This window comes from Pseudoliparis swirei, chromosome 24, assembly GCF_029220125.1.
Source record: "Pseudoliparis swirei isolate HS2019 ecotype Mariana Trench chromosome 24, NWPU_hadal_v1, whole genome shotgun sequence".
In the NCBI taxonomy this organism is placed as follows: Eukaryota; Metazoa; Chordata; class Actinopteri; order Perciformes; family Liparidae; genus Pseudoliparis; species Pseudoliparis swirei.
In genome coordinates this window covers 16,336,792-16,359,333 of record NC_079411.1, presented here as the reverse complement: position 1 = coordinate 16,359,333, position 22,542 = coordinate 16,336,792, and the positions used below count along the sequence as shown (strand labels likewise).

The 22,542-nt window shown below is 45.6% G+C and overlaps 3 protein-coding genes across 13 annotated transcripts in view; 2 read left to right on the top strand and 1 right to left on the bottom strand.

Annotated features, from left to right (window-relative positions):
* ppp2r2ca (protein phosphatase 2, regulatory subunit B, gamma a) overlaps positions 1-22,542 on the bottom strand; it is a 57,973-nt gene that overhangs the window by 19,031 nt on the left and 16,400 nt on the right. For all 4 annotated transcript variants that reach the window (XM_056409675.1, XM_056409676.1, XM_056409674.1 and 1 more), the window contains exon 3: positions 5,440-5,609. The gene's annotated coding sequence lies outside the window, so the exon portion shown is untranslated. The remainder of the gene's footprint in view (positions 1-5,439; positions 5,610-22,542) is intronic.
* LOC130190330 (histone PARylation factor 1) lies at positions 5,580-12,470 on the top strand. Its single transcript, XM_056409679.1, has 8 exons — positions 5,580-5,670; positions 8,952-9,135; positions 9,507-9,693; positions 9,827-9,925; positions 10,317-10,470; positions 10,583-10,670; positions 10,816-10,988; positions 12,056-12,470. The coding sequence occupies exons 1-8, from the start codon at positions 5,632-5,634 to the stop codon at positions 12,188-12,190; spliced, it is 1,059 nt and encodes a 352-aa protein (XP_056265654.1). The 5' UTR covers positions 5,580-5,631; the 3' UTR covers positions 12,191-12,470.
* The window catches only part of LOC130190326 (ankyrin-3-like), a 74,458-nt gene continuing 66,090 nt past the window's right edge, over positions 14,175-22,542 (top strand). For 5 of the 8 annotated variants that reach the window (XM_056409671.1, XM_056409670.1, XM_056409672.1 and 2 more), the window contains exon 1: positions 14,176-14,327. In XM_056409671.1, the coding sequence (XP_056265646.1) occupies positions 14,202-14,327 (126 nt within the window). In that variant the 5' untranslated portion in view covers positions 14,176-14,201. Of the gene's footprint in view, positions 14,328-22,542 lie in introns of all 8 variants that reach the window. The other 3 variants (XM_056409665.1, XM_056409664.1, XM_056409663.1) reach the window with 1 other exon arrangement.

The following is a 22,542-nucleotide window of genomic DNA, read 5'->3' as shown; positions in this document are numbered from 1 at the left end:
TCTTTTTTTTTGCCAAGTTACATAAAAGGTATTTTGTTTGGTGATTGGTGCGTGACAATAAACAAAGTGCAATAGTAAAAGACATATTTGTATATATATATATGTGTGTGTGTGTGTGTGTGTGTGTGTGTATATAACAAGTACATGGGCGTAGTGCTAGCATTGTCACCGCTCAGCAAGAGACATGTGTGGAGTTTGCAGTTCTGCGTGGGATCCTTGTGGGTTCTCCTACAGTCCAAAGACATGCAGCGTGGACTGTTTGAAATTGCCCGTAGGAATGTTCAAGGTTCAAGGTTTTTTATTTGCCATCTGTGCCTAGACCAGGAGTCCAGACACATCGAAATTATTTTTGCAGGGTTCTCCGAGTCAACAGAGGTACAAAACAAACACACTATAATAATAATAATAATAGTAACCGTAATAATAATAGAAATATGAAACATATATTTTAAAAAGCACTGTACAAAAAACACACTGTACATTGTGTGGTAAAGTGTGAGTGTGAATGGTTGTCTTTATGTGCGATAAACTGGCGACCTGTGTGAACCCTGCCTTTGCCCAATGCCAGCTGGGATCAGCTCCAATGTGAAATTGTACAATGCAATAGGATAAACAAATACATTAAATGGAGTGGAGTTAACGCTAATCTGTCTTCTCTGTGACTTCAGGTTCAGTGGTCCACAGTCTCCGCTGCCCAGGTTACCCAGGAGCAGCTCGGACTACTCCGACCTGCGCAGGGCGGCCCATCACCGCAGGCCTTCCTCTCCACTGACGGACTCCCACTTGAACATTTCCTCCCTGATGGACAGGCTCAAACCCCTCGCCTCTCAACTCTCACCTCTCTCCCCATTCATCCCACTTCTCCTTCTCTCCCTGCCGCCCCCTCTCTCCGGTTTTCTCCCCGGACTTGCCCCACTCTCCTCATCCGCTGCGTCACGCCGCTGCCGCGAGCAAAGCGGCGTGCAGCCACGGCGCGTGTTGCCTGTGGGCGTCTGAGCTCCTCATAGGGGGTCTCGGCTTTATGGGCTCTGTCGCGGAGCTCTGCCAGGGGGCCGCCCTGCATGTTGGGGAGCTGCTGACGGCCGAGTGTTGCTCCCTCTCTCTGGTAAAGAAGGACAGCGGTGGAAGGAGCGCCCTGGAGGAGGTGGTCGCCCCGACAGCAACGGGGCGCTTGAGCGAGGTCAACCTCTGCGGTGTCATGGGGTGCGTACGGGTGACGGGGTCAGCGGTGAACCTGAGCGACGCATCAGAGGTAAACCTTAGAGTGGACAAATTGGTTGTCCTGACCCTTTAAAACCGACGCGTTTCTACACATGACCAAGTTTGTCCAAAGGCACCGGTAACTCATAATCTCATAATGAGGACTGCACACCAACTGAGTCACCTGCATTACAAGCGTTTTAGATGATGACAAGGTTGTTGCGTCGAGTGTGGAGCTGTGTGCGTGTGTGTGTGTGTGTGTGTGTGTGTGTGTGTGTGTGTGTGTGTGTGTGTGTGTGTGTGTGTGTGTGTGTGTGTGTGTGTGTGTGTGTGTGTGTGTGTGTGTGTGTGTGTGTGTGTGTGTGTGTGTGTAGGGGAATCCCAGATGACGCACCTGCTCCTAATCCTTTGAGAGGCTTCTTCCACCTCTTAACTTCTGACTAATGACGCAGTGTTCACCTGCACACACACCCACACGTCTACGCACACCCACACTAAGACGGCACAGCTCACTTAAGGGGCTTACAGGAAGTGCACACCACTGGGATTAGGAGCATGGTGCCAACGCCTGACAGAGTTGGCAGGTCGCGTGGTTGTGGATGGTTGGTTCCTAATGACATGCAGGACTCACAGGCTACTGGGAAACTGAGCATTCCTGGCTGGTTCTCTGAAGCCAAAGAACAATATTGACCAAGTATATAGTTTAAGGCCGCTGGGGTATGAATAGAGTTAAGTAAGGGGAGGCGTTACGGGCTTTTGTCACCAAATGACATCAAGATCTTAGTTCACACAATGATGAGATACAATGTGTCGCAATGAAGTATAAATAGGCGATGTAATTGTCGGCACCTTTAAAAACGCGTCCATCGTTCACATCCTCAGGACCCCAGATTCGACTTCGAGGACGAGGAGCCGTCACGGATCAGGACAGTGTTGAGTGTTCCCATCAAGAACCACAGCGGGGAGGTAACGCTTGTCACAATGTGATGTTATAAGTGTCTTTTGCCCCTTCCCTGTGTAACTTGATGGACCCTTCACTGCAATGCATGGAAGAGATTTACCACATATCGGGTAACAATCAAACACATCCTCTTCTTGTGGACAGGTGGTCGGTGTAGTTGTGATGATTACAAGATAAATGTCTGCGACGGATCGGCTTGAGATGAGTATGAACCCTCCGCGTAGACACACTCAGTGCGTTTACATGATGGTATAATTAGAATCTTGCTTTAGTCGGACTATGCTATCTTTTGGGGGATCTGCTGTTATCCCAATATACATGGCAGTGAGTAATTCGAATCATTGGCCGAAAGCATGTCATATCCGATACGATAGGTGGCGCTGTTTTCATTACAACTCGTGGTGATACAGCCATTTCCGCTTGACCTCTTCACCACTACCAACAACAACCACAACAACAACATCAACATTTCGAGAAAGAACCATGAACTTTAGTATGTTCAACTCCTTCAATACATTAAGCATAAATTCTGTCTGCTCTTCGGTCCAGAGATGTGTGGTGGCTCTTGTGTTCTCCATAGCGTTGTTTGCAGCGCCGCCGCTCCCATAACGTGCACTACGCGCTGCGCGTAGGGCACCAAGTCCTGAGGGGGCTCCACAAAATAGGCAACTAAAAAAATCCTCATCGTTATAATGCCGATATTATTTCAGTCTAGAAATATTAGGCGCCTTTTAGGAATGTGTATGACAAAACAGGCAGAACAAGAGATATATTTAATCGCTCAGCACCCCCCCCCCCCCCCGTCGACAACGATCGCCGTGGGTCACTTTCCTATCTCATCATGAAGGAGTTATGCTTAGGGCACGAACATGGTTATCAGCGGAACTGGTTGTTTGTTTTCTGCCGGCCAGGCTCCCGGCAGTGACAATTTATCGTCTCTTTCGACTTCCGGGTCACGACATGGGAGGGAGGGAGGGAGGGAGGAGGGCGGCGGGATCTCAAGCATGCGCAAAGACGCAAAATCCAGTTCCTAATCCAATTCACCGTTACATGCCGCGATAGTCGAATTATCAACCGGATCGGATCGAGTTATCCAGGGGTGTTAATCGGATCGTAGTCGGACCGCACATAGTCGAACAAAGGTGTTTACATGAAACGGATAATTCGATTTCAGTCCGACTAAGCCAGTTATTCGAATGCATGTAAACGCACTGTGAGAGCAGCAAATCAGTTGATTTTTCCAATTTTGATTTTGACATGTGCTCCCCTCAACATGGTTTTCATTCACTACCATTCAATGTGACTCCAGTCCTCTTTGATCGTAGAAACCTTGTTTTTTCTTCCTCTATGCAATTGAAAGTCTAAATATGTCATTCAGATTTTACTCGCTTTGTACGTAACGACACGTAATTGCACAGTCTTGAGGCCGCGGGTTCAATCCCACCCTTGGGCCAAACTGGTCTCGGAGTACTCTCCGTACCATTGAGCTACCAGTAATCGGACACACGCCACCGCACTAACTGTTGTCTAATAGTCCCTGATGATGACATTCGGTGAAGTGTATACACACGGGGACGCTGAACAGGTCTGGAGCCATTTAAAAACAATTTCACCTGGAAGTGGCACGAGGAGAGTGAAATAAAACAGCTGTTGTAGCATCCTGCAGCTGACGGAGGCAGCGGCTAACGGTGCAGCTTTTCTTCATAAAAAGAAATAAAATGCACATTCCAGCCCTACCTGACGCCCCACTGGGTTCTCTTGTGAATGTCTCTCTCCTCCCAGAGTCTGTGCCAGTGAGTCCTGACTGTGAGACGTGGTTACAGGAACAACATGCCTTACCACAACTGGAACCATGCGCTGAGCACCGCTCAAAGCATGTTCGCCATGCTGATGGCCACGGACCAACTCCAGGTGAGCGCACGCCTGCAGCTACGCGTGGTTTGCTCATGTGCACGGACCATTGCCCAACACAAAACAAAAACTGAGATACAAATTTGACTTTTTTTGTTGTCAAACTACCATGTTTGCTGAATCATTTCTCGTTATTCACTCATTCATGTGCAATATCAGTGCCACAATTAATGTCTGTATGTGCAATGTAAACACATTTTATATTTCCTAACTCATATGTGCAATAATGTAGATGCAACAATAATAAATCAGATCGTATTGTATTTTTTTTAGCTTTTGTTGCTTTTTACGATGTACTTTATTATACCTCTACTGTTGGATTATATGTTTCTTTTCTTTTTTCTCTCCTACTTCTCTTGTTGCACTATCCACTTTACTATAATCCTGCAAGTTTATGTTTGTTTTTTAAAGTCTCCCTTTTTAATACAGTCATGGAAATGTGCCTCATATGAATAATCTCATATGAATTATCTCATATTAATAATCTCAAATGAAAAATCTCATATTAATAATCTCATATTGCGTCTGCTGCTCGTCATCTTTCTTTTGATGTTTTGGAGCAAAGTTTAGTCCTTGAGTTTGTCGAGGAGTCATTTCTGGTTCTGCAGGGTTTCTCCGGTACAGGGCACACTTATTCGAAAGAGGATTCATTTTTAGACCTCCAGCTGAACCTCTAACTCATTTTTATGGGGATCACACACTAGCCTCAATCTCTGCTCACTTATTTCAGTCTCTCTCTCTCTTTCTCTCTCTTTTCCCTCTCGCTCTCTCTCTCTCCTTTCCTCTGCCACTGTCTCTATAGAACATGATTAACTGTGACTGTGGTGCTGTGACACTATTCACTTCATCCTCTTTGATGTGTCAGCGCTCGGCCCATGGGATGTTAGTGGGTTGTTGTAGTAGTTAAGGAGGCGTTGGAATGACTTATGAATTACTGTATATTCATTCTTTGCCTGAAACCAATATCCATGGGTTTGCTCCGGCGTTTGGGTTCTTTGGGCCCATCAACCAGATGTGATACGGCCAAGTTCTGCTCAGTACATTTAATGGTATTAATGATGCATATGTCATTTCATCCATACATCGGCGATGTAATTACTGTATATTGCGATAGGCATCAAACCTATGGCTGCATAGTAAACTGTAGCTATGCTCTCACAAGACCTCCAGTATGGCACGCAATCTTGAATGGTCTTGTTTCCCCCCTAGGACCAGTGTTGTTTATAAAGCAGTATAAATGAATAAAATGAGAATTACCGTCTGTGCTTTCTGAATTTCGCGGCAAACTATGATTGATGTTTGTGCCAATTTTAATTAGTTTTATAGAACATAATAACATCAACACATTCAGTCAGTTGGAAACTTACGTTTTTTCACGGTAAAGATGAGAACACCACTTGTGCAAATCAACCTCCAATGTGCAAGCTCAGTGACACATGTGTTGCAGTTCACGTGACCGGCCGCCAGGGGGCAGTGGTGCCCCTTAAGGCGGCGGCGCAGCGGCAAGCCGATTCCGACCCGCAGAAGAAGACGCCGACTGGGGAGACAAGAGGAAGAAAATGACAGGGCGCGCAAAAAGAAAACTCAAATCCAGTCAGGTAAATATTACAATGTGTTGTCTGTCGGGCCGCAGAGGTGTCCGTTCAGACAGGCGGGATAACCTTGCAAGGAGCGGTGCTGCGCGTTGTTATACCGGCGTCAATGGCAACTTCTGTCATACGCGACGGGCAGAGCTGTTTGGCACGCTGTCTGGAGCAGCGGTCAGACGACAACATGGCAGCAGCGCTGCCGCCGGTGTTACGGTTAAAGAAGCGACCGTGTTAACTGGCGACTTTGAACCGAACGCGTTCGTTGTTGTCGTAGTTACAGACAGCTGTTGAAAATAGAAAGAGACTACGTAGCTGCCCTCGTGAATGCCGCATTGTTTAATTGGTATAGCAGCTATATATTAGTATGTATATGGTTGGCACTCTTAAAATTAAAACAAGCAGCATTCACGAGGAAAGCTATACGTGTTCCATCTATTCTATTTTTCGAACGGCCGTCGTAACTACCACAACAACGGACGCGTTCGGCTGAAAAGTCGCCAGTTAACAGGGTCGCCTGTTTATCCGTAACACCGGACCATCGACAGCGTTATGGAAAAGAGGTCCACGACCAACACATCGTTAGAATTCATGCGCCTGCTTATAACGTAACGTTTCGATGCTGTTTGTCGTGACTTCACGACACAAGTCTGCAGCGCTGACTCATTGGACGTTCTTGTTGCTAGTTAGGTAACATTTGTAGGCCAGTCTACTGTAGAGAAATGTGTTTCTGTGTGTGTTTGTATGTGTTTTATCCCACAAACGCCACACATCGGTGAGCAAAGACGAGGAGCTCCCAATGGGACGTTATCGCCCCTCTGCAGGTGTTGTGTCGCATACTGTGACCTCGTGAATATGTGTTATCCCCCCCTGTGCCTAAAACTAAAGCAGCCCATATCTCATGCCCTGACCCACTGAGAGGGGGCGCGCTATCACGATAGCTGCAGAGCCTTGAACACAGCTCCATTTATAAGGGCGGTGAGACCATGTGCAATGCGGTTGTCATTTAATTCATACCAATTATACAGCTTTGCAATAAGTCCTACCTTTTTTTGAGGTTTACAATGATCAGTTTCTTCTCGGAACTGTAGAGATTCACTCTAACTGTCATTTTGAAAGCTGTAGGTTGTGTAGGTGTTACATTACATTTTATTTAGCTGACTCTTTCATCAAAGCGACTTACAATCATGTAACATGCATACCCCGTAGACTCAGCTACAGGAAGCAATTCAGGGTTAAGTGTCTTGCTCAAGGACACAACGGTTAAGGCAGGGATTGAACCGCCGAGACCTGCTCACCCCTAACCCAGAGTCACCCCCCTCCCCCCTGTTAAGTTTGGTTGTGTATACTGCATTGAAGTGATCCATGTTATGGTAGAGTTTTTGCTGTTATTGTAGATGTGGACTTGCATGTACCTACGCATAAATGCATTACATGCACACATTAAAACTGAATACAAAAGGTATAATGAGTGGGTCTACTGGCAAACCAAATTGAGTCATCTGGTTGTACAGGAAAATATTACCTTTTCTTTGGGGGGAAGGATTTGTGGTGGCTGGTGTCCATCGATTCAAAGAGCGGTCCATTTTAAATCTTAAATGTGCGGTCATGTCCACTGTTCTGGTCTGAGTCTTTCCTTTCCACAATCATGTGGTCGATGAAGGCGTCTTTATTTTTAGATTGCTATCTGGTAGCCCCACGTTTCTTTGTATGATGGTGCACCGTTGTTTAGAAAGTGTTTGATCTTAGCATGCACACCTTCCAAGTACTTTTATTTATCCCCTGTATGTATACCAGACTTGTCTGGGGGTTTTGTTTTGTTGGTCAATCCATCGATTGATAACAATCCTGCTTCTTCCCTTTTCAAACAATTATACCCGGTATATTTAATATGCATTTATTCATCATCTTAAGTCTTCCCCAAATGCACTGAACACATTGAGAGTAATGGTGAGAGATGAACTTTAGATGTCGATTTAAAAAAAATTATAATTCTGAGATTTGTGCCCATTTTGTCTCAAAATATTCAAATCACCAGGTCCCTCAGCTGATCTGCCCTACCCTGATCCTGATGATGGTTTCTAAAGTTTGGTAGAATGTGTTCTCGGTCTTAGAATGAAATGAGATGGAAAAAAATGCTGGGCCTTACAAGCTTAATATCAGGTCTGAAATAACTAGAGATGCACCGATCAGGTTTTTGGTGCCGATCACCGAAATCAGTACCTGCCAATCCGATAATACCGATCACCGATCACGGTGTCGATTGAAGCATTCTATTTATTGTGTAGCATTATTGCCTAGGACTATGAGGAAATACATATATATAAAGCAACTCAAACATTAAAGAAATTACCGATTTCTTTAAACATTTAGGACTTTTACTTTGAAAAATGTCCTAATTGATACATTAAAATTGTTTGATTGCTATTGTAGGGGATTTCAGATATGTATGGAACACATCTGCATTATTCATTTCCTGGAACTCTTGGGGAAATCTATTTACAGGACTTTTTTTAACATACAAAAGTCTGACTTATTTTTATAAACTCTTCCTTGGTACATTAAAAATGTTTTAATGTTAGCATAATTTAAGCTAAATCTCAGAAACGATCTATAAAGATACAATATCAGTTCATTGTTTACTTTTATATGTTCGTGTATGATTTGTCGACATCTTATTTTGAAAAACGGATGTTTCACGTGGTTCTTTCCGCTAACTTTGCAAAACCGGATGTTGTCACTTAAATCCTTCCGCTAACTTTATCAAAACCCTCGCGCGCTCCAGATCGAATGCGTTTACCGTGAGCATCAGTCTATAGGGGCTCAGACATGTGAGTGTCGGCTGAGTTGACCCAGAGATTCAACTCGGGGGACGGGGACGCCGCTCGGTGGTGAGGATCCCCTCGTGGACCTCTCACTCTGCGGCGAGGGGCGCATCGTCTCCGTTGAGGTGCGCGGCGATTGAAACGTCTGATAGTTCTCACATCTGGTCAAGATGTTAATTCAACATGTTTCTATCTTACTAAATAATGATCGATGCCGTTATTCCCATCGTTCTGTCTGATTTAATGAGTAATATGTTTTCAATAGTTTGACTGGTATAACTGTTTGGAGTAAAAATAGCACGTAGTAGTTATCTGTTTCCTCTATGAACCCAATACAATAGTTGAATTCTGTTGGCTTGATTCCTGTTATCATCGTAGCAAAACCTTTTATTTTCTTATATGTAGTTCAACCTTTTGAAGGACCTACGAATATAACTCCAATATAATTGGTGTGTAACATTTCTTCAGGAGTCAGATGCTGGCAATGGGGAGTTGAAGAAGGCCCGTCCCGATGAATACAAAGCGGCGCCGTCGTCGGGGGTGCATTCGCAGCAACGAGATGAGATGCTGCAACTGTACAAGCTCCAAGCGCCGGAAGATCTGTACCACTTCTGGGACTTCTGCAAGGAGCTCAGGCCCGGCAGCCCACGCGGTATGCTCTTTACCCCAACGCTGTAGCTCGTTACTTGAATACTGATTGGACGGAAAGGGGCGTCCATTTTCCTGCCCGTAGACACAGAGACAAAACAGGCTGCACCAGTACTTGGTCAATGGAAAGTCGGGATGAATGGGCCGAATGCACATATGTAGAAGTAGTTGAAAGCCACCAATGGCCTCTAATCAACCTTAAATCGTGTTATGATTTCTTGTTTTACATTTGTTTTACAGGCTTTTCTAAGTGTTTTCATACACACATGCAAGCACACATCTGTAAAAGCCCAATTTGCACCAAGCAAAAACAAACGTTTGACTGTTTTTCAATTTGTGTCTTCGCTATATGACATTTTCTCTATTGGTCTTAAGGGGCTCTGAAAGACATGCTGGGTTTGCAGCTGGTTGGTCCCTTTGACGTCCTGGCAGGAGCCCACAAAAGTGCCAGCAATCCTCAGCCCAACTTCCACATCCACTGGCGGTATTTATACGACCCGCCGGAGTTTCAGACCATCCTTCTGGGCAGTGGAGACAGTCAGCATCACGTCGGCTACTACAGGTACGCGTATCGTCTTAGCATTTAATCTCCCAGCTGCAGTGTGAGAACACGACGGAGGAATCGTGCAAACTGTATCGACGGCAATGCCATTCGTTGTGATTTACCGAATTCTGTTGCTCCCCAAAACCACCAGGGACGCGCCGGACTCCCTCCCTTCGTTCGTTGGGGAAAATGAAGCCAAGAAAGGCTGCGCCATCTCACCAATGGGAGACAACGTGTTCGCTGCTGCCCTGTGAGTTCTGACCACATATTCACCACGCAGAGATCATTTCTGTACTTTCAGCTGCCTGATTTGCGAGAGTTTAAATTTCATAACGAAAAACTTGAATGTAGAACAGTGAGTCATTAAAATAAAAGAAAAGTAGTTATGTTTCAATTTTCTAGAGCGCCAACACTGTCCTTTTTGAATTTTTTTATGGTAGCAAGCGGTGAATAAGCATTAAAAAAAGTCTTGTGTCCAAAGTCAGATTTTCACTTTAATAAATGGAAGCCACACAAACCGTCAAACGGTAAATGCCTTGCTCAGATCAGTGATCATAAAAGGCCCATGAGGATGAACCTCCTTATTGTGTCTGCTTTTGTCGTCTTTTCGATTCCTTCACCCATGTTCCGTACGCCACCAGCCTGTGTCTGTTGAGGAGGAGGAAAGAAAGGGGCAGCAAGAAAGCAGGGGGAGAGGCCTTGGACAGCTTGGAGGCCCAGCTGAGGGACCGGGCGGCGACTCTGGGCTTGTCCCTGGAGCAGAAGACCAAAGTCATGAAGCAGAGGGACAAGAAGGTGACTCAAGCAACGGAGCAAAAAAAACGGATTTATCCACCGTCTGTTGATTTTAAGAACTTACTGAAAAACACTCCTCCGACATCACGTAAACCTCTTGTCACACCAACAGGTGGTCACCAAGACGTTCCACGGTGCCGGCATCGTTGTACCTGTAGACAAGAACGATGTTGGATACAGAGAACTACCAGAAACGGATGGTGAGCTTGTACACTGTGTGTGTGTGTGTGTGTGTAGTAATACACTTTTTTGTTTTAAAGACTTAAAAGTGTGTTTGATTCCAGGTTTAACTTCGTGAGCGATTACTTGATATTTATTGCTCTCCCTCGTCGTCTCTATGTTCAGCCGGACTCAAGAAGATCCTCAAGGCGATCGCTGAGGCCCAGAATGACGACGAGCGCGTCAAGGCCTTTGGACCTCTCCAGGAGATGGTCACGTTTGTTCAGTTCGCCAACGACGAGTGTGACTACGGCATGGGATACGAACTAGGGATGGACCTCTTCTGTTTCGGATCCCATGTGAGTCTCAAGTGGGAGCGTAAAAGTTGTTTTGCCAAAACTCTCTTCGAGACTTGGCCTTCTTACAGCCACTTGTCTTTCTGCTTCCTGACGACTTCCTAATACGGTATTAAACCGCTTATTCTGTAGTATGTATGCAAACTAGAGCATACGAATCAGTCACAGATTGGATCGGGACAAAAGAAAAAAGGAAGCAAAAATGGCTTTAAGTGATCCCATATCATGTTTTTGCCGCCGATCCTTGATGATCCATATTGGCAGATCCAGATCCTTTTGTTGTTTGACTATAGCAGCTGCTCTACATTGCTATAAAAAAAACTATTCTTATATATATTTGTTCCACTATCACAAAAGTTCCGTACTGATCGACAAGGGCTCCGTTACACCACTAACAAACGCATGTTTGGCTGAATGGAGGGACGCTATGAGCTTCGTTTTGCACCCCTCCAAATGTTCACCGGGTAAATCTGAGCATGGTGGGATCTACAACTAGGGGGTTGGTAATGTGAGACCATTTATCACTTCTCTGAAAGCAATCAAGCAATTGCTCTAACAATAAGATAACATACAGATCTCGTACCTGTGGCTGTCGCAGGACTCTTAATAACTTAATAAGTCTATCTTATCACTTAATTCAGCCTTACACAAACTGCTAGCTTGACCGCTGAGTACTAACAATGGTCATGTTCGTTGTTTACGTTCTTTATTCTCCTTTACGGGGTCGTGGCTTCAGGGGGAGGTCTGTTAGAAAAGAGTTTGAATTGCGTAAGAAGCTGAATTAAAGTGTACTCGACATGGATCCAAGTGTGCGGTAATGTCTTTTATCAATTGGAGGAAAAAAGTTGACAAAACTGGTCTGGGTGTTTCAGTTGGATAGTTTTTAGAAATCTAGCATACACTTCTCAACATTACCAACCTGAGCTTTGATGGGATATAACAGACCGACATATTTATTTGTATACATTTTGGGGGATTTAAAAGTCAATATGCTTGGGAACCACTCCCATAAGCCATGTTTATTGGTCCGATAATAAATATGATTTCTTTTGTTTCCCGACTCTCGCCAGTATTTCCACAAGGTCATCAGGCAGCTTCTGCCCATGGCCTACAGCCTCCTGAAACGGAATCTGTTTGGGGAGATTGTGGAGGCCCACCTCTCCAACCGCAGCAACAACAACCTGGACCAACTCTCGGCACATTGAAAAAAGAAGAAAAAAAGACTTGAAACTACACTCCAGCTCTGACTCTCATAAGCTTTTCCCCACCACGTGCCCGTCTGTCTGTCTGTTATCGTTTGTTTCTTGGTGGTTTTGGTGCTGCTGTCATTGATTGGAACCAGTTCAATGACGATCTTGTTTGTTGAAGGTAGCTGTCAAATAAAGTATTTTTATATATTTAACAAGTCTCATTTTGGTTTTCCATGTACTGTAACATTTACTTTTATTTTTTTAATTTTGTATTAAAAAATTTCCGGACCACTATCATGATGGGTAATCTCATGAGTCATGTTTTGTAGGATATGTTGGTGTTGTGTGTGATACTATGCAGTGGAAGCAGAGGGCAGTGCTGCACGTACTAAAGATAAATAACAGCATCACATGCTTCAATGAAATGCCTGGCGAAGCTCTGGTACGGTAAAGTGTTTGCATATAATATTCCTGGTCGCACCTTTTAAAATGTATGTCTGCCCTGAACACATTTTTGGTCGATTAAGACTGACACGACATGTGTCTAAAGCAGGATTTATAAATGTGGCTTCAGCACCCAGTACATTAGTTCTGATTCAAACACGTGATCAAGTCGTGCAGACAAAAAGACATCCCTGATAATGATTGGGACAGTCCTGTTCCAGTGCACGTCTAAAAGCAGAAGGCCCAGGGTGTGTCGTTGCTTATGGGGCCGAACCCATATGTAATCCACTTTATCTACCCATGTCTGCAGCCATGACAGCTTCGTCATAATGTGACAAACTGAGGCAAATGCTTCTTCCTGTTGGGATCAAAAGCTCTGAATCCAGATGTGCCTCAGACCGGGCCACACCCATTAAAAATTGGTCTCTTTAACACAGATGCTTTTCAGATAAACAAATGCATGTGAAACGTGCTACACATCTAACCATGTCTTTATTTAACTTACGTTTAGTTAAATCAAAGTATCTGATTTGGAACAAGATGATTCTGCATTTAGCCTCAAGTCTGTTCGACATGATGTCTCACACCTGCTCCAATCGAGTCCTGCCTGGTCTACAAACGTCTCCAAGAAATACTGGTATTGATTTTGCCTTGTCGACCCCCATTCAATGTTGTAGATCAGCACAGGCCGAGTTGGTGGGAGGGGGTCGCAACAAGAAGCAATTACATTTTGCAAGCACAGCCCCACGTGTCTGGGCTTTTGATTACTTCATACGTGTGTGAGCAGCAGTCACAGTTTTCATTTCACCATGGAGAGCACAGTTAACTTGCCGTTGCAGAAGCAGCGACAGGGGGGGGGGGCAAAAACAGGAGCGCACTGCTGCTAGACGGTGCATTCACGGGCCTCTGGTAGGAAACTGCCCAGTCACAAATGTGTTGGTTTTTGCGATCAAGTGGAGCGGAGCTACTATTCTCAGTAGTAGTACAATATAAATAAATGTTCTGTAGCGGTGCAATCACGGTTTTAATTGTTGTATGGTCTATTTTTAAAAGCAACACTTCTATATGCAGATTTAAAAAATAATTACGACGCTATAAATCTAATTTGTCACATCCGATCAATAAATCATGATACAAGCCTCTTCGCCTGGTGCAGATCGTGTTTTAGTAACTGTGTTCTCCAGATTGATCGTACTAACTGAGCTGCGTTTCCAAAGTTCCCAACTATCCCTGAAGGCAGCACTGGTCCTGCGGAGTTTCGGGGAAGCGCATTCGAGGCGCGCCCGCGTCACTCCACGCATATACACAGACGCGCGCGCGCAGGCTACAGCAACACACCACCGAGAGCATCCCTTGAACGGAGAGGGAGCGCTCGTTTCGGGTTTTAACAATCTGGGAGAATCACAACGCCATTATTGTATCACGTTTTCATACCAGGACTGTGTGTGACGCCACAGAATGAGCCCGGGCCCCGCCGAGCCTTGTGGATTCTGAGGGGGCCCCACCACCACCACCACCACCACCACCCCGCCGCAAGACATCCACCTTGCGCAGGCACAAGGACCCCTCGGCCGCAGACAGAATGTCACATAGCTCCGAGGGAAGTCTCTCCAGGGGCGGTAGCTCCGACCGCGACTTGAAAATGGCCACTTCGAGCAACACGTCTCTGGATGGGGGACCACCGCTGCACCAGAACCGCATACGGCAGGTGGGTGTCCGTCCGTCCGCCAGCCCGCAGCACCCGCTCTCCTGCAACGGACTGGCCCGGTCAGCGGAACCAAGCGGCCCAAAACTGCCGCTGCTGATGCTGATGCTGGGGCGTTCGTTTAGGGGAGAGCGGGTCAAAGGCGTTGCCGTGCTTTCAGTACATCGGATGTTGCATGACATATAGCTCACTAATATGAGCAATAATCTGTTTTGAGACTCAGAGCCAGGGGTGTGGGGTGTGGTGTGTGTGTGTGTGTGGGGGGGGGGGGGGGGGGGGGTGATAACACCCAAATAGATCAAACATGCACTGTCACTGTAGTCCCTATTACCTGCTGCAGTCAGGAGTGTTTACAACTCCACGGGGCTGTGAACCGTTCGGGAGGCTCACTTGTTTACATGGACCGTGTTCCGCGTTACCGTCGGAAGGGCGAGCGGTGACGTCACGGGCTGCAGACGCGTTTAGTTTAGTATAGCATATTGTAATATTGTATACAAAGTCTGCATGTGTGTCTGTGTGTGTGTGTGTGTGTCTCAGACCACTCCTGGGCTAGGCTGGTTTAGTCTTTCTGTCCTTGTGGGAGACTATACAATTATGATATTACCATCCAGTTTCTTCCTCCGTACTCTTTTCATGAATGTATGACATATGGAAAGGAAATGAATGTGACGTGTTGTCCATCTACAGATCGGATCGTTTATGTGTTTGTGTGTGTGTGTGTGTGTGTGTGTGTGTGTGTTTGTGTATTCACTGAGACAGTGAGTCAGGATAGATAGATGGTGGATGGTCGTTTCCTGCCTCTGTGCACTCCCCGAGGCTAATGTGATTTCAGTAATGGACTGTAGTGCAATGTATACACACACACACATACACACACACTAGTGCATGCCCACACGCAACACTCTCACACACACACCTTTGTGTGTTCTAGGGTGGGGCCTATGAGCTCACCCGCTCGGAGTCAATTGGGATCTGTTGTTTTTGTGTGATTTTATTTAGCGTTAAGTAAAGCGACGCAGCTTAAACATGTCGTTACTGTCCTTTGTTAGGTGTGTTCTCCGTACACACACAGGGCAGAATAATAGATTAGTGCTAAGTCTTTTAACTATCTTGATATGCTCTATGACAAAGGTTTATCATTAATGTTCAATGTGAACAGTTTTTGGGGGGCTGAACTGTTTGAAGAAGTCACATTAGAAGCTCATCTTTACACACAACGATGACCCGTTCTGAGATCTGCATCCACACGTGTATCCTAAGTACACTGCCAGTTCATCACATCGGCTGGACTCGGCTATGCTCGTCTCCTCGTCTTCGGCAGCTTTCTGACATGGAAGCTGCTCTTTTGCTTGAAGGCATCCATATGTACCTTTTAAATTAAAGCTTTCTCCTTTTGCTCTCTCATCCCCAATGAAAACTTCTTTTGGCAGCTAGAATGGCTTATGTGCTGGTAACTGTTTTATTTTTCACAGACACACTTTATCAAAGACACATCGAGTAATTGGGTTCCCTTTGATGCACCATAAAGGCAAGAAGAAGTTTGTGGATAGTTTAGGTTTAAATTTGTAACGGCTATGAGGCGCCTGGGTGGTGCAGGGGGCCCCTGGGTGGTGGCAGTGGTGATGGATGGTCAGGTTCATGTCGCGGTGCCACTATCTCACTGTTTGGTTCGTCTGTTTGTTTGTTTTCCCCATTTGTTTACTCCACACCATGCGGCAACCTCCGGTTCTGAAAAGTGAAGCCGATGCAGAAGAAGATACTTGAGCTTTAACATTCTTCAGAAAATGACTACTTCTCTTCTGATTTATTCCCTTGAGTTTTCTTTGAGTTTATGAGTCTTAATCTCTAGTTTTAAGTCTTCCTACATACAAGTTACAACATGATGTTCATTTCAGAAATTGTGGTCCATTAAGAGTCAAACAGACCATAAAGCAGGGTACGCATTAAGGTGGTGCTAACTTGTGATTGACAGGTTGCTACCACAGCATTGTCCGGTACTTAGCTACACCTCTTTCACAAAACACCTCTTGCCAAAAGAAGAACTCCACAAGGGGCAGAATAATTCAACAACAAGCTGCTCTGACATAATTATGGCTTAAAAATGACATTTTGACTCACATGCTAGCAAATATTTAACTATTTACAAGTCCAGTAGACAAAGAGCAACATAACCATATATTTAGTCATATTTCTGTCTATCTGACAATTGTAAACCGGCATTAATAAGTAAATATTCACTCCGCTTTTAGCTCTAGTTTGGTCTCCTCCAGCTCCTGTGAAAGAGTATCTGTGTTGTTAGCTGACATGCTCGAGCTTCTTCAGCAGCTGGCTGCTACTTGGTCTGCCTGAGGTTTGCTGGGAAGGTAGAGTACGGTGGTTATATTGGGGCTTTTTGTAGGAATGAGGGTTAAAGGGTGTGAGTGTGTGTATAGCCCTGTCGATATTTTTTATTTTTATTTGTTGAACACAATAGAAAAGGTTCATCAGAACTTTCTACAACTTTCCTAGAAACAATAACCTGATTCCTTTGGATTACCCGGAGAACTTGCTGTGAATCGTTTTTTCTACCTGTGATGGAAAAACCTGGCAATGAAAATTATTCACATCTGTTACCCTGAGTAAACTGGACGATGTTTCTAAGAAGACGCGGTGTTGATAACTTTTCAATGCTTTGTAAAAATGACACACTTGAATTCTATTCAACTCCACTGTGCGGTACAGTGTTGGTACAGATGCCCCACTCAATATCTCACAGTCTTTGCATGTCATTATATGTACGGCTTGATGCCCATGTGTTTTTGGTGATAAGTGAAACTTGGAATACACCTAATAATGCTTAATGTTGAGATAGTGCTCAGTACCACAACAACAGATCTACGCACGTGAGGCACAACAACAACAAAACAGGCACAAAGTGATGCAAGGCTCTAACTTGCAGGTTTAAAAATACCTCCCCGTCTCTTTTTTTTACTGTTCCAGAGGTAAAATAGCTTCTTCCGAGCCAAGTGCATGTGAGCTCGTGCCCGTGTGCTCATTGAACCCGTGTCACCGGGTATTTACACTCCACTCCGGGCTGGTGCTGAGCCACTGCTTCCCCGCAGTGTGCTTTCTCCTCCCTCCGAACAATAAAGACACTGCGTCATAATTCTCCTTCTGCCAGTCCACTTTCCCTGTGGTGGGAGAGCAGATACTTAGGCGAGCTCAGTTCGCAGAGGTCAATTCAGGACTGGGTTTAGTGTCCACGGCTGATATTGGTCATTTAAATCGTTGTAACTGCCAGACCTCTGTTGGGACATGCTGACCACCTTTTCTGATGGAAGCTCTTCGAGAAATACAAAATCTCTTATATGACCTGGTCTGACATCTGGAGACAACTTGTGTATAGGAGTTGGACGATTTGAACTTTTTAAAAACACGTAGTTGTGGGCAGATCTTTTTCCATTACCATCCCCTTCTCTCCCTTCATTTTATAGCTTTTCCTCCATCACATTCACTTTCTTTTCACCATCCATCTTTCCTCCCACAGAGCCTCACTTCCTCTCACTGCCTTAAACGGAGGCTTTGCCTGGTCTGTCACTCCTGTTTATCTCTCCTTTCCCTCCAAAATACCTCCCTCCCTTCGTCCCCCCTCCCTTCCCCGGCCACTCGGTTCCTAAGATCCTGAAGGTCAGATTTCACTGCAGCATGGACGTTTTCAAACCTCCTTCTTTGCTTCTCTGGTCTGTGTCTCTCCGGTCTCTCGGTGTCTGCCCGCCTATCTGTCTTTCTCCACTGGGAGTGGTATGATGGGATTCTGCAGGAAAGGAGTCCTAATGGAGCCATGGCCTTCATTACATTACCTCTGGATAGCCGCACACACAGACACACACACACACACACACACACAGGCGCTCATAACCATAGCCGTCTTCCAATGCATGATGTCCAATAGGAGTGTTTGACCCATCGGGCTCTCCTTGGGTGCAGTTAATAGGGGTTTATACATGCGCAAACACCAAAGCACGACCGCACACACACCATGACAGAGCTGTATTCACTAGAGCTGTTAGAGGCCTCGTCTCGTTACAAGTGCTGACACAAATAGGCCTGGGAATGGCCGCAAGTCAACCACTCCAGTGCCCCCACTGATGGTTACCAAACGCCATGAAGAATGAATCCTGGTTTTTCCTGTGAACTACCTGCTGGATGCTGCACCGCTGCGTGCCGTAGTTAGGCATGATTTAGCGAGACATGTCAACAGTTCCACTCTCCTGGGAGCAGCAACATCATCACCAGAAACCTTGAAGACTCGGTTGGGGTGTTCGGTGCCGACATGTTTTGTTTAACCAAGACTGCTTTTGTAAATCCTAAATAATAAGTTGATGTTCAAAACTGTTGTTTTTGTACTAAATAAGTGGTATAATTGACTCTTGGCTACACTGTCACTAACTGCAGTCCCTGCATACAGACAGTATAATGTCATCTTTTAGGGAGGAAAAACTGAAAAGGGTATTTTAGAGATAAGCAGACTGGAAGGTTGATAACACATGTTTGAAGACATCCAGGATGTCAAACCGATTCAGCAGTGAAAACTGGTTGAAAAGATAAAGATAGAAGCTAAAGATACATATCACACTGTAAAAGTGAACCACCACATCACCTATCGTTGTTTTCGTTCTCGATTCATTTACAGATTCAGATTTTCGCAATTAATCAATTATTTGTCTATCAATTGCTCCTCGGATGTCTTGTTTTGTTCCACTAACAGTTTAAAACCCAATGATATTCGATTTGCAATACTCTAAAGCTGAGAGAAGCAGCAAACCCTCACATTTAAGTAGCTGGAACCAGCAGATTCTTGAAGATGACTATGAAAAAACGCATTGATTTATAAACTAATCGTTTCCGCTCCGATCGTCTCTCTGTTGTTCTGAGCCGCGCCCTACATACACTGCAGCAGACAAAGTTGCCCTGATGAATATGACACGGAAATGTCCCACTTGGGTAAATCCACCTCAAGCGAGTGACCATATTTGGTGCGATACTCTCGGCCTCCAAATACAGAGGGGCCACTCTTGTCGACCGCCTCTGATGCAATACACAAGCAACAGGTTTTGTGATGTTATCTATGGGTTTTCCATCCTGTGTAATGGTGATAGGGTGGCTGAGAAAAGCATTGGTATTCCTGTCCCGGATCCTTTATCTATATGGAATATGAACACGTCTATATTTGGCTACAAACGACGCACGACTCTGTCCTTCCTGGCCCCTCTGTGATCCACCTCATGACTGGTTGGGGCGGCCCAGATAAATCCGACACCATCTCCCACACTGCCCAATTGCACCCTGACGGATGTTTGAAGGGCAGAGATTGCATCACTCGATGAGTCATAGTTGCCATAGTTTCGCCTTTTTTCTTGTTAAGGTGAAAGCCTGTTCGTCAAAAGGAACCCAGGCAGAAAGCCTTCGGAGAGGGGACGTAACTCATCGAGCTGACTGCGTTAACTGCCCACAGCTGCAGGACGTGATGAACACGAGCTAGATTATTGAATCGCGTCCTCGGGGAAGGAAGGACGTGGGAGGATCGTGTCTTAAGATGCATCCTTTTCCAGTCGCACTCTCGAGAGAGCAGCTGTTTTTTTGGACTGAGGGCAGTGGGAGGCATTTAAACGTTAATTATTCATCACGCCCTTGTAACTGTGTTTCCCGTCAGAGAGAGAGAGAGAGAGGAGGGCGTGGCGGGTGATCAATGGACTTCTCATAAGCACCGATCAAACATCTTCATGTGAATGTGCTTTCCAGCTCTCGTCAGCTCCTTAACCTCCCTCTTCCTCTCCTCTTTCCTCTCTCCTCACCCCCCCTCTCTCTCCACCACCTCTCACCGTGTTTGAGTTGAGCAAGTGAGGGTTTTTTCAACGGAGAAAAACACATCACAACATGTCAGAAAATCGGGATTTGGGTTACTTTTGTCATGTCATCATGTTTTTGCTGCAAATTAAATGAAAAAGTGTGAATGCTAATAATGATATGTTCATCCTGGATCAGTCTCTCTCTCTCTCTGTCTCTCACAGTGTGGTTCTATGTCGGTCTCTCTGACTAATTTACTGCCGGGTTATCTCTCTTTCTCTCTCTCTCCTCTCAACTCGGAGACAAAATCCATTTCTGCCTCACTGGCCGCTGTCATGTGACGCTGGATGAGATCAGCGGTCGCACTGGGTTAGGGGCGGGCGGGTCGGTGGGGTGAACCTGTGCTGTTTGAGCCGGGGCTGGGCTGTGGCCGCTCCGGTCCCGGAGGTCCCCAAACAGACGGATATTAATTTAGGCTCCTTTTGGTTGTGCTGTTGGGAACTCAAATCCTGAAATGCGCCTCTATCGGATCCCACGGCGGGTCCAGGTCAGAGTGGGTGAACCTGTTTCTTTGGGGGCGGTGGGGCTGTGGCTCGGGGTCGGGAGGTCCCAAACCCCAAACAATACGATATTAATTTCTTTGGTTGTGCTGTTGGGAACTCAAATCCTGAAATGCGCCTCTATCGGATCCCACGGCCTAATACACTGCTCCTGAGCTCCAGTAAATAAAAAAGCTTCCTCAGAAACTTCCCACTTCATCCTGAAGTCCGTAACACACCCACACACACACACACTGATACCAGGGTATCAGCGCCACATCGATAGCATCTGCAGAGGGACGACAGCCCGACTGGAACATGTCATTTTCCCGTGGCCTCTCTCTCTCTCATCTCACTCACAGGAGTGGCGAGCTGACGTCCTACCATCTCATACAGGATACAGGATGTGTATGTGATACAGGAGGATTCAGGGATCTGTTTTCAGCGCTTCATGAAGCTGCCGTCAGTTGCAGGAAGCGTGTAATGCTGCTTACCCTGCATTTCTAGACCCTTGTAGAGTCCCCAAAGTGTAGGAGGAGAGAGCAGGGGGTTGTTGGAGGCTGTGGTCTAATGTAGCACAAAAAGCAATCAGTTAATGGGGGGCTGCCGTCTGCCATGGAGGGGCCGCTCGTAGTGTGTGCTTCCCTACTGCAGGGCGTGGTCATCTCCACTCCCCTCTTCCCCCTCCCGCCGTCCTGCTCTCTAGGCGGTGTCGTGTGACTGCATCAAGGTTATACGTCCCATCAGTGCGTCTCTTCTTCTTCTTCTTCTGCTTTTTCCCCATCTTTTCTCCTTCCGCCCCGCCCCGCCTTGACGTCTCACTCTCTCCAGTCGTCGGGTGCGGTCCGATCTGGATGCCTAACCGCCTGCTTTCATTAGATTTGTCTCTGTGTGTGATTTGGTTTTGTGAGAAACAGGAGAGCGTATCTGTGTGCGTCGTGTACTTTATGGTTCTGGCCTTTCTCGAGCAGTAAAAGATGCAATATGACTTGGCATTTAAGTCGACCCGTTGCTGTCTCTACAAAAGCAAGACGGAAGACATTTGCCGACCACCAATATCGACGAAAACAATATTTATACCCTGTCGATACTTTGGATGCAAAAAGCAATTTGAAATCCTATTGATTGTCCGTCAATAAATTCATGAAGCCTCCAGGTTTGTTGTAAACAAAATTGCTTCTTTTTAACTGCCGTCCAAGCATAAACTCACCTCTTGCATCAAGAACTGCTTCAACTGGAAAGTATCTCTCTGTATTAGAATTGGATTTAGAAAATAAGAACATTAGTTTGTTTTGACATCAGACAGGAGTAACATTGCGGTGTTCCTTTTCTCACGTTAGTGATGCATGGGTTGAGCTGCAGTTTAAAATCAATGAGCAGTGTGTGTGTGTGTGTGTGTGCCTGCGTATGCTGGCCACCAAAGACTTCCTGTTTTTGTCTTGAGCATACATAAATATAAAAATATATTCCTTATGGATCCTGGATGTGCAGTCGGTTGTTATGAAGCTGCAGTTTTTATTTATTGACTGACAGGCTGAAAACAGGCCGGGACCTTTTTGACCTTCTTCTTTGGGAAAGGAAAACGCTGTTAGTATATCTACCAACGCTCTCGTGGCTGTGTGATCAGCATGGAGCTCAAAGCTTAGGAGGCAAATGGGAAAACCATCATCTCAACGCTTCCTCCAAAGCTCCAAAATACACCTTCGAGCATGTATATGTTAACAAAATACCGGTTATATTTTTGATCCAAGCACAGCCTGAAATGTAGGACTGTTCTTTAGGCCTGGACTATTTGGTCCTGTGCGAGCGCTTTCTTGGCCGGCACCTAGTGACCTTCAGAATAACCTGCTCAG